The 12,252-nt window shown below is 38.3% G+C and overlaps 1 protein-coding gene and 1 non-coding gene across 2 annotated transcripts; one reads left to right on the forward strand and one right to left on the reverse strand.

Moving 5' to 3' along the window:
- Window positions 1-7,715: 7,715 nt before the first annotated feature.
- LOC128286041 (small nucleolar RNA R71) lies at window positions 7,716-7,822 on the forward strand. The gene has a single exon (XR_008276588.1). It is a non-coding gene; the product is annotated as a small nucleolar RNA R71 (small nucleolar RNA).
- Window positions 7,823-10,722: 2,900 nt separating this feature from the next.
- On the reverse strand, window positions 10,723-11,322 carry LOC108468715 (uncharacterized). Its single transcript, XM_017769584.1, has 2 exons — window positions 11,080-11,322; window positions 10,723-10,989 (listed from the first exon to the last, which is right to left on the reverse strand). Exons 1-2 carry the CDS (start codon window positions 11,320-11,322, stop codon window positions 10,723-10,725), a joined length of 510 nt encoding a protein of 169 aa, XP_017625073.1.
- Between the last annotated feature and the right edge of the window lie 930 nt (window positions 11,323-12,252).

Raw genomic sequence — 12,252 nt, forward strand, 5'->3', positions numbered from 1 at the left:
TTACCTCGAAACAAAATACGATCAACTATATCGATTTAGTCCACTATCTTTTTCTTTCCCCGGTCTAACTCCGGATTTTGTTCTTCTTGATCTATAATAAAAAATTTTAGCTTATTTAATACTCACATTTATTAAAACAGTCCTAGACCCAAACTTTGGCAAAATTACATTTTTGCCCCTAAACTTTCACATATTTGCACTTTTGCCGCAAGGCTCGTAAATTAAACTTCATCCTATTTTCTTATGTTTTATGACATGCTGATCATTTTTCCCTTTTATGACAACATCAAATTCACACTCTAACATGTACTTATGACTATTAGGTATTTTTACCGATTAAGCCCTTTTACTCGTTTTCACTTAAAACCGAGTAGCACAAGTTGTCTAACATAATTTAAAACCTCATATTCAATCATAAAACACCAAAATACATAAATTTCACCTATGGGTATTTTTCCAAATATGAACCCTAGGTTGAATTATTGCTAGAATAAGCTTAATCAAGTTATCGGGACTCCAAAAACGTAAAGATCATTAAAAACGGGGCTTGGAATCACTTACTATGGAGCTTGAAAGCTTGAAACAAACCCTAGCTATGGAGAACCCTTGAAATTTTGTCCTAATGAAGAAGATGGACAAAAATTGGCTTTTAATTTTGTTTTTAATTCATTTTAATAACTAAATGACCAAAATGCCCTTACTACTAAACTTTCCAAAAATTCCATCCATGTCCAATTTTTGTCCATAGACTTAGAAATTGGTCAAATTGCTATTTAAGACCTCCTCATTAATATTCCAAAGCAATTTCATACTAAAAACTTCTAGAATGCAAGTTTTGCATATTATTTGATTTAGTCCCTAATATCAACTTAAGCACCTTATGCATAGAATTTCATCACGAAATTTTCACACAATCATGCAATCATATCATAAACCTCAAAATAATAATAAAATAAAATTTTCTACCTCAAATTTTTGGTTTCGCAACCACTGTTCTGTTTAGGCCCTATTTCGGGATGTTATAGCCCACAAGCCCATTGCGCCCATACGGCCCAGTCCGACCCAATGTGGCCCAGAACAACCTAAGCCATGTACACGAAATGACAAGCCCAACCATATTCCACCTAGTAGCTGATTTGACACAAGCGGGCCCACGGGCCCATTAGGCCTATTCGGCCCCTTTCGTGGCCCAAGTGGCCCACCCACTATGGCCTAAGCCCATGAATTCGCTCATGGTGGGCTTCCTCGTTGTACGCCCACGTCCCGTGAGCTCGATTCACTACACGCGTGATTGTATGCTCATATGGCATCACACGCCATCTTTCTGGCTTTTCGGCATTTTGCCGATCTACAGTCATGGCAGAGAAAACAACACACACATTTTCAGCTTTTTAGTCGATTATTAGAACAAGGCATACAGTTACACACCTCTTCGTGAAGTCGAGAGGACTGCTCACACCTAAAGCCTTAACCAAAAGAAGTGTGGTTAACTACACTTAGATTGGTTAATACCAATCACACGTACCCTGGCACTTAACTGCACATATAAGAGATTAATAGATAGAACCCATTAAGAAATAGCCTAAAACCCATAAAGATAAAACTTAAAGTACTAAGAGTAATCGGCCTATACCCAAACCAACAAGGTATCGGAATTACCTTAACCTAATATTGGAAGACTGGGTTTCGATGCTTCGAGAACGTTTTGTGCCTTTCACTCCTCAGTAATACCTGGAATCCATGAACATACATCATGGAAGAAGGGGGGTCACCATTCGGCAATCATAGAGATTTAGGAGAAAGGGTATTTAGTTTAAAAAGATAATAGAAGAAGCAAAGTTGACAGATCGCTAAACGGTATACTTACTGATTCATAACGCTTATAGGTCGAAACCTTTGATCGATAGAAAAGGAAAAAAAAAAAGAATGAAGGCAAAGATAGAGAGGTTGAATTCGGCTCACATTAAGAAGAATAGGAAACAGGGAGAAGAGGATAAAGAAAACCAATGGAAAGAAATCAATTTAGGTAAAGGAAGAAAGAGAAGAAGAATTGCACAAAAAGAAAGACAATTCAGCTAGGCAAGAATAAAGTAACGAGAGAAGCAATATTGAGAACAAGGAGGAAAGGAAATCGACACCTTATGACTTGGGTTTCCATAAAGTGACCAATGGAAATTTGAAGGTTACTAACCAGAGAAGGAGAAAGACCCGAATGGTCAAAACTCAAAACACACATAACAAGAATGACAAAACTCCAAAAGAAATGCTACCGAAACAAAATAGAAAACTACTTAATGACCTATACTAATTCGGTACCCCAACACCCCCAAATTGCTAAAAATTGCACCATAATGGACCCTTAGCCGAATTTGCCTAAACAAACTACCCCAGTGACTCCAACTTCTCCCATTTCAAAATCCATGAAAAACTCCACCAATCCTTCATCTGAATTTTCTCCTTGATTTACTCTACCTCCCCATTCAAATTCAATTCAAATTTTTATGACCAATTCAACCACAGAGTTCCAGTCCAGTTCCAACACCTCCCCAACTCAAGCAGCAAAATAAACATACAATTGTGCATGCCATGCCTTGAACCTCAGACTCCTTGCCACACATGTAGTGCCACCTTGCCACTAGATTCCTTCTCCCTTTGTGTCATAAAACAAACACTAATTATTATAAGTCCTATAAGCTAACATCCAGGTTCACTTAAAGGCCCAAAAATTAAAATTTTGCAAACACCCAGACTTGGACCCAGGCTTCTCAAGCACTCCCAATTATGCCTAAATACTTAGCCACTAAAGCTACACATAATTTGTGACATTTCTCGCACACCTAAACTTTTATACATTCCTACACTCAAGGCCCATTCCTTTTAGGCCCAAATTCGGGGCGTTACAGGTCAGATGTTTAGGAAAGGAAGTGTAACACCCCTAACCCATATTCGTTACTGGAATAGGATTACAAAGCATTACTGAAAACTTTTATCTTAAAACATTCAATTATAATCATTTATAAAACACATTATATTTCATTCAAACATATGCATAACATCCCTTTTTGAGCTTTTAAGGCAATAGAAACACTTTAGAAATGTTTCGAGACTGAATCAAAAGCATTTAGAACTTCATGGAAAAAGATAGAAAAATTCATACTACTACGGTCACACGGCCCTGTAACTCACACGGCTGAGACACACACCTGTGTCTCAGGCTATGTGGGCATTCAAAGTAGGGTTACACAATTGTGTCCCAGCCCGTGTCTGTGCCTGTGTAATTCTCTGGCTTGGGTCAAAATGCCAAGCCACACGCCCGTGTGTCAGGCCATGTAACTCTCGGCATGCAATCTTTAAAAACCTACAAGGGACACACGACCGTGTCACGTGGTTGTGTGTCACACACGGCTGAGACACACGTCCGTGTCTTAGGATGTGTGGATAAGAAATAGGCCAAATTCAAGCCATTTCTTTCACCCAATTCAAGCACACCCTTACAATTCATTTGCACTTATATTCAAGCATTCAAAATGTACCTAACACATGCATATTCAAGCTAGATCATCATAGTATTTAATCATACAACCAATATACCCAAAAGGAACCTCAATCACAATAATGAAACATGATTATACATTTGCTAAGTTTAACCACAAAACAATTAACCTTTATAACTAATTTTATGACAACATTTAGCACAATGTTCACATACCAATATCATACTAAAAAACACCAATTTGAATATTCAACACTTATCATCACTACCTTAGCACACTTGACCATATGTCAACGCATCTAAACACACCAAACTAGCCATTTATTAACTCAATGTTCACTATCAATTTCCATACCTCAATGATCACATCAAAGCATATCAAAACAACATTTCATAACACGTATTTTATATACCATTCCAACTCCCAACGTTTAAGCACCAACATGCCAAAATAACAACCATTATAAGACCACATATGCATGCCAATAGAACAACTAATGCATCTTCCAAAATACCATAATTTCAAGGCAAACATAATGGCTATATCATCAACCACAAAACACCTATACATGTGCATATTTAACCATTTTTTGATAAACCTGTTTTCATATCAAACATATCAAAACATGCCCTAAATGATCACTTTGCAAACATGCCAACTCTTACCACTTTGGCTATAAATAATGCACCCCAAACCCAGCCTAGACGTTATGGTTGAATCTGTGATGTCACATTAGAGTGTTTTTCCAAAACACAAATTGATGAGAAACCCTTCTTCTTAAAACTTCCTTTGGGTTGATTAAAACTTAGGATGTCTTTTCATACGAAAAACTCAAATTATTTTAGAAAATCATATTAGGTTGACATTGAACTCTTTAAACAATAGTTGTCTCGAAAACTCTCATATTGCGTTGCATAAATATGGTGTTTGTAGTATAACTTGTTAATTTTAAAACCCTAGACATACTATAACAGGTAAAACTTAAAGAAAATAATTCCCCAAATTAAATAAAAATTAAGCGACCTTATTACATATTAAAAACCCAAAATAAAACCTTAATTATAGTATAAAAAGAAATAAGTACGTTAAGTGGCCACTATTGAGTCCTCCATCGCCTCAATCTAACTAAGCCTAGGGATTTCCTGCACAGATAACAGATGGGTGTGTTTACGAAAACTCGGTGTGTTAAATCCCATAAAAATAAGTAATTAGAGTAAGCGCAATCTGGGCTAAAGCCCTATCGATTTCAGTTAGGAGTTTCAGCCCTTTTCTAGTAACAGTAGCAGTCTAGGCCTTAGCCCATTTCAATAACAATGACAGTCTGGGCCTTAGCCCATTTCAGTACAGTATGCAAGAAAAGAGTCCTACCCAATCCATCCGCTGCACACCAACTTCGTACCAGCCCTACACACCATGTGGGGATTAAATCAACCCACCCAAACCTACATACCAAATCGTACCGAATTCGGTAGTAAAATAATATTTGCAGCAAGTAATAGGCATATAGCCTTTCAGTACACTTCCTCCATAATCATATATCCCACCTCATGTAATGCAGCAAAATAACATATATGAATGCAGAAAAATCATGCTCAAAAATAGATATATCGTAATACAGGTTATTTCAATCAATTTACCTCACAGGGGTATAATGGTCATTTCATCAACATAGGGTCTAAGTATACTTACCGACTCAATAGTAGGTCCACAATCATGTTAGGTGACCCTTGCGACCTTAATAGTCAATCAGTGATAATGGTCTTTCATCCCATACTGCGGGCCCATGTTGGCTCATACTCTCATTTGGCCCACATAGCCCAAAAATAGCCTCGGTCGTGCAGTTCACACAACTTGGCCCATAATTTACCACATTTTGTGCAATTTCTCCATGTGGGGCACACGGGCCCATGTTGGCTCATACTCTCATTTCTCCATGTGGCGTGTCTCATGCCCGTGTTGGTTTGGCAGTTTTACCCACGGCCTTATCACACGGTCGTGGTGACTTATTGTATCCCGTGTTGGGGAAAAATTTTTGCTCTGTTCTCATATAGCCGTATCGCACGGCCGTGTCTCCTCTGGTGGTGTGTGCACGGCCTAAAGCACGCCCGTGTGCCTAGCCATGTGGATGGGAAAATCCTGTGTTTCAAGACTTCAGTTAGTAGGTTAGATGTGAAAAACTAGAATTTAAATAAATCATTACTGTTAGTACTCGGGTTGCCTCCCGAGAGGCGCTTATTTATAGTCTAAGCTTGACTTACCTCTCTGGTGTGTGATCACGATGGCTCGAGGAGTTTACGCTCCTCATCCCTGCTATCAATTGATATAAGACGAGTATTATTTACCTTAAAAGTTTTGAATTTAGGGTGAATTACCTCGATTGTACCATATGGGAAAATGCTGAGTACCGTGAGAGGAAATTTTTCATTAGGTACAGAAGTGGTGATGCGAGGATCTGCTACATCTAGTAGTACTTTTTCTCCAACCTTAAGTTAATTTGGTGATGTATTGAGTTCGCCTGGCTCGATTTCAGTTTATCGGGTGTTCTCGATTTCTGTATCCGTCATTCATCTAGTTTCTCGATTTGTAGCCTTCGTTCTTCATAGATAGGTCCTTTGTTGTTGCTTGAACATGGCTCATGCAGGTTCTTTGAACTTATTTCATGCAAAATAGGTTGCACTATATGGTCAGTTTTAGTAGACTGATTTATACAACCACCTTCAATTTTCGATGTGTTACTCAAATTACGAGCTTGAAGAATGATTGTTTCATCATTCACCTGTGCCAACATTAATTATTGTTCAAGTGGTTCCTAAAAAGGGTGTACCTAAAATTAAAGGAATGTTACTATCCTCTTCTATGTCTAGAATAATGAAATCAACTGGGAATATAAATTTGTCAATTTTAACGAGTACATCTTCAATAATCCCTCTAGGAAATCTGATTTTTTTAGTAGCTAATTGGATACTCATCCTAGTTTGTTTGGGTTTCCCAAGACCTAGTTGTTTAAACATTTTGTAAGGCTTGGCATTAATACTAGCCCCTAAATCAGCCAAAGCATTATTAACATCTAGGCTACCAATTAAACAGGGAATCGTAAAACTCCCTGGATCTTTTAATTTGTTTGCCAGCTTATTCTGTAGTTTGGCTGAGCAAACTGCATTTAGTTCCACATGCGACGCCGCATTCAACTTTCGCTTATTTGTTAAAAGCTCTTTTAAGAATTTGACTGCATTTGGCATCTGCGAAAGAGCTTCAATAAATGGTAAGTTAATATGTAACTTCTTTAATAATTTAAGGAATTTACCGTTATGTTCTTTTGTGCGGTCTTTCCTTGTCGCGTTTGGGTATGGCACACGAAGTTTGTACTCTTTACTTACTAGTTTCTGGTCATTGTGATCCACCTCACCCTTACCTTTACTTACCACAGTTTCTTGTCTCTTTTATGGTTCAGATGCAACTAACCCTTCCTCATCTTGAATAGTAATTGCATTGATTTGCTCCATTGGGTTAGACTTAGTGTTACTCGGTAGGCTACCTTGTGGTCATTTAGATATCAATTTAGCGAGCTGACCTATCTGAGTTTTGAGCCCTTGGATCGACGCTTGTTGATTTTTAAGTGCTGTCTCAGTATTCTAAAAATGAGTTTCTAACACTAAGATGAATTTTGTTAGCATCTCCTTAAGGTTCGGTTTTTTATCTTGTTGGTAGGGTGGTTGTTGGAAGCCTGGAGGTGCTGGTGGTCACTGATTCCCTTGGCCTCCCCATGAGAAATATGGGTGGTTCCTCCAACCTGCATTGTAAGTATTACTATAAGGATTATTTTGAGATCGAGGATTATTACCCATGTAATTTAACTGCTCATTTTCCATGTTGTGGCCATAGGGTGGGTATTCTGGATTGCTCGATCCACCTCCACTTGCTTCACACTGCATTACTGGGTGAACCTGTGAAGAACTAAGAAAACCTTCAATTTTCTTATTCAAGAGTTCTACCTGATTAGAGAGCATGGTGACCAAATCGACGTTATAAACGCCGGTTGTTTTAGTTGGCTTTGTCCTCTTGACTTGCCACTGATAATTATTCAGTGATATATCTTCTATAAATTCATAAACATCTTTAGGTGTCTTATTATTGATAGTCCCACCAGCGGCTGCGTCAACCATTTGTCGAGTTAAAGGATTTAGGCCATTATGAAACATTTGAACCTGTAGCCAGAGTGGTAACCCATGGTGAGGGCATCTTTTCAAGAGGTCCTTGTATCTCTCCCATGCGTCGTAGAGTGTTTCTAAATCCATCTGCACAAAAGAAGAGATATCATTACATAATTTAGCCATTTTAGCTGGTGGAAAATATTTTAATAAAAACTTTTCGGTCATTTGTTCCCAAGTAGTGATTGACCCTCGTGGTAAAGAGTTCAACCATTATTTAGCCTTAATCCTCAATGAAAAGGGAAACAACTGAAGGCGGATGGCACCATCAGAAACGCCATTAATTTTAAAAGTGTCACAAAATTCTAAGAAATTCGCCAAGTGAGCGTTGGGATCCTCATCCTGCAAACCATCAAACTGAACAAACTGTTGTATCATTTGAATTGTGTTAGGTTTTAGTTCAAAATATTTTACAGCTACAGTAGGCCTAACTATGCTCGATTCAGTTCCTGTTAAAGAAGGTTTAGCATAATCATACATAGTACGCGAAGCAGGATTCTAATCAGCAGCAATCGCATGAGGCAGCGGATTTTCTTGGTTTTCAGCCATCTCCTCGGTTGTGGTTGAAGTATCGTTCTCTTGCTCTTTCTCTGTGTATCATAAGCTTCGCCTTATTTCTCTTTGGTTTTTGTGAACTGTGTGATCGATCTCACTATCAAACAGTAATGGTCCTGACGGGTTTCTTCTGGTCTTAAACTAGAAAAACGTATCAGAAGAAAATAAATGAAGAATTAGAAAATAAAATAAATATTTAAATTGCCAAAAACTTGATACATGATACATGATATTCGTGACAGGTTTTAAAAATTTATAATAAATCGTTCTTGAAACTAACTATTATCACGATGAAGGCAAGTGTACCTATCGAACAGTAGTGTAGCTTTAGCAAGACCAAATTGTCGAACCCAAAGGAACCAAGAGTACTAGTAATTACTTTATTTTTATTATCTAACCTAAAAATTAAGAGATTTGTTTATCTAAATAAATTAACTAAACTAAGAGTGCACAGAGAGAAATTAGGGAAATGCTTTTGGGAAAATTCGATTGATTAAGACATTACCCAAGGAAAAATCCACCTAGACTTCACTTGTTATTTGACTCTAAATCAGACGATTTATTCATTTGACTTCATCTATAGAAATCCCTAAGTTATATTATTATCTCTCTCGAGACTAATACTTCTAACCCTTGGTTGATTAATTGAAATCTCTTTCTAATTAACACCTAGTGTTGCATTAACTCGATCTATGGATCCCCTTATTAGGTTTCCCCCTAATCCGGCAAAATCTTATCACCCTATCTCTAGGCGTGCAATCAACTCCGCTTAATTATGAAAAATTTACTCTCAGACAGGGTCTATTCCTCCTTTGAATAAGAGCATTAACTCGAATCAATATCCTGGAATATTAAAACACGAATTAAGAACACATAATAAAGAACAAGTCAAATGTTTATCATACAATTTAGATAATAATAACATGATCCGTCTTAGGTTTCATTCCCCTTAGGTATTTAGGGGGTTTAGTTCATAATTATAAAAGAAAACATCTCAGAAAAATAATGAATACAAAACATAAAGAAAACCCAAAACCCCTGAATGGAAATTGAAGGGAGATCTTCAGTCTTGATGATGAATTCGACTTCTGAGATGGACCAATCATCTTCCCTTAAGTAATTCATTGCCTCCTACTCTACCTTTACCTGCCTAATTGCCTCCTCAGGTGTTTAAATAGACATTAAAATGCCTAAGAGCCCTCAAAATTGGGCTTTTCCGAATAGGGTTATACTTGGGCTTAGTAGGGACACGCTCGTGTGACACGCAAGTGTGCGATTTCTCCAGCCCGTGGTCAAGGTTGTTGAATAGGCACAAGCGTGTAGTCTACCCGAGTAAGTCATGCTTCGATCCTGCAAAAGGGACAAGGCCGTGTGACACGCCCGTGTGAGGAAGTCCAGGCCATGTTGATTTTCGTAGGAGCAAGTCAGAAATATTAAGAAATAGAACCATCTGATTTGATTCATTCTCAATAGCCATGAGATGATCATCTTAGGGTGATCCTTTTGTCGACGGATGTAACCTGCTCATGGCTAGATTGATTGGTTTCGGGTCAAATAGGAAGAACTAGAAGATTCCACCTTTGGAAAGTGCCTACACCTAATGGCTTAAGCCACTGTTCCCATTTCCTCACTGACCCATCATGCAAAAGGTATGCCGTTAGAGTAAGTGCGCTTTACTAATATCAAGTAAAGGCTCTAAGTTCCGCTCCTTCGACTGAATTTTCCAAGTTCTTCTCTATTTGACTACCAAGCAGTTGATTATGCAAGAGGTGCTTAGCTTATACTTAAAGTAAGTACTATATTGATCTTTCTTCTTTCTAGCTGTCTTAATAAAGTTGTCCTTTATTAGGCTCTCAGTGTAAACCTAGTCTCATGCTTTGAGATGAAGCTTCCCGATGAGTCAGTTTGAAAGAAAGCCATATGAGTCAAGGGCTAAGGTTAGATGTGGGTCCATTTTTTCCGTTTTTAGCCCATTTCTCGCTCTTTTTACTCTCCTATACTCACCTAAGTATAAAACATGAAATTAAAGAATTAGGAGCATCAAATTCAACAAATCTGAGGAGAAACCATCCATAAATGCGCTAAGCATGGGATAAAAACATGTATAAATTACGGTTTATCAGCGTGTAGCTGGACTCGAACTCCAGTCCCTTGGCAGAGAAACACACCACATACCACTAAACCAATCCTTTCATGACATGATCTCCCCGTAATTATTTAAAAGTCTACTAACAGAAGACAAGGGTTTAACCAAATAAAAGCACAAATTTTGCTCAAGCCCAAGCTTGAACCCACAACTTCCCAGATACCCACAGAGAACTAAACCACTAAGCCAGATATACTTTCACGTCGCAAACATACAAAATAATTTTAATAGGGTTTTCGAGATTTGGGGCGTTACAATTCTACCCTTCTTAAAGAAAATTTCGGCCTCAAAATTTACATGGTTAGAATAGATGAGGATATTATTGCCGTATTGCCTCCTCGGGTTCCCACGTAGCCACCTCAGAACTATGATTCCGCCAAAGAACTTTTACTAGTGGGATTGACTTCCTTCTCAAGACTTTTACCTCTTGATCCAAAATCTGGATTGGTTCTTCCTCAAAAGTTAGGTCAGCTCTAATTTCAATCTCTTCAACCGGCACAACATGCATAGGATTAGAGCAGTAGCGTCTCAGCATAGAGATGTGGAACACATCATGAATTCTCTCTAATTCTGGACGTAACTGTAACTGATATGCAATCGGTCCGACTCGTATCAAAATACGGTCAGGCCTAATAAACCTTGGGCTCAACTTACCTTTACGCCCAAATCTCAATACCTTCTTCCATGATGAGACCTTCAAAAAGACAAAATCTCCCATAGCATACTCAATATCTTTATGCTTCAGATCCGTATATGACTTCTGTTTGTCTAATGCCGCCTTCAGTTGATCCTGAATTACTCTGAACTTATCCTTGATATCAGCTACTAACTCAGAACCCAGAGCATGATGGTCGTCCAACTCAGTCCAACATGATGGAGTACGACAACTATGACCATATAGTGTTTTGTAAGGTACCATATGTATGCTAGACTAGTGACTATTGTTATAAGCAAACTTTGCTAGTGGCAAGTACTACTCCCAGCTACCTCGGAAGTCAATTACACAACTTCTTAACATGTCTTCCAATATTTGGATTACCCTCTCCGACTGACCATCTGTCTGAATATGAAACGCAGTACTGAAGTCCAACCGTGTTCCAGAGCTTCATGTAACTTCTTCCAGAACCAAGAAATGAAGCGAGGATCTCTATCGGATATTATGGAAATTGGTACCCCATGTAGTCTCACTATCTTAGATACATACAACTTAGGTAGTTTCTGCAATAAAAAATCTGTGTGAACCGATATGGAATGGGCAGTTTTGGTCAATTGATCCATGATGACCCACATGGAATCTTTCTTAGAAGGCATTAGGGGTAGCCCACTCACAAAGTCCATAGTTACTCTTTCCCACTTCCACATAGGAATTTTAACCGGATGAAGTAACTTAGAAAGCAATTGATGTTCTACTTTAACATGTTGGCAAGTCGACATTTCCTCACAAAGTCGGTAATCTCACGCTTAAGACCTGGCCACCAATATACCTTACGGAGATCTCTGTACATCTTATTTCCACCTGGGTGCATAGCATAAGGGCTACTATGCGCCTCTCACTGTAAAGTCTACCTTAAATCAATATCCTTAGGGACAGAGTACCCTTCACAATTCAGCCCAAAATCCACTGCATTACCATTCTCAATCTGCCGGAGCAGAAGACCCAATGACTCATCTTTCAACTATTTACTCTTAATTTGTTCAATCCATACTGGTTTAACTTGGAGCTCGGCCAATAAACTACGATCATCAAATAAGCTAAGATGAGCAAACATTGCTTTTAGATCAGTCATAGCCCTATGGCTCAGTGCATCGACCACTACATTGGCCTTACCAGGGTGGTATTGAATCAAAC

This window comes from Gossypium arboreum, chromosome 12 (genome assembly GCF_025698485.1).
Source record: "Gossypium arboreum isolate Shixiya-1 chromosome 12, ASM2569848v2, whole genome shotgun sequence".
Classification (NCBI taxonomy): Eukaryota; Viridiplantae; Streptophyta; class Magnoliopsida; order Malvales; family Malvaceae; genus Gossypium; species Gossypium arboreum.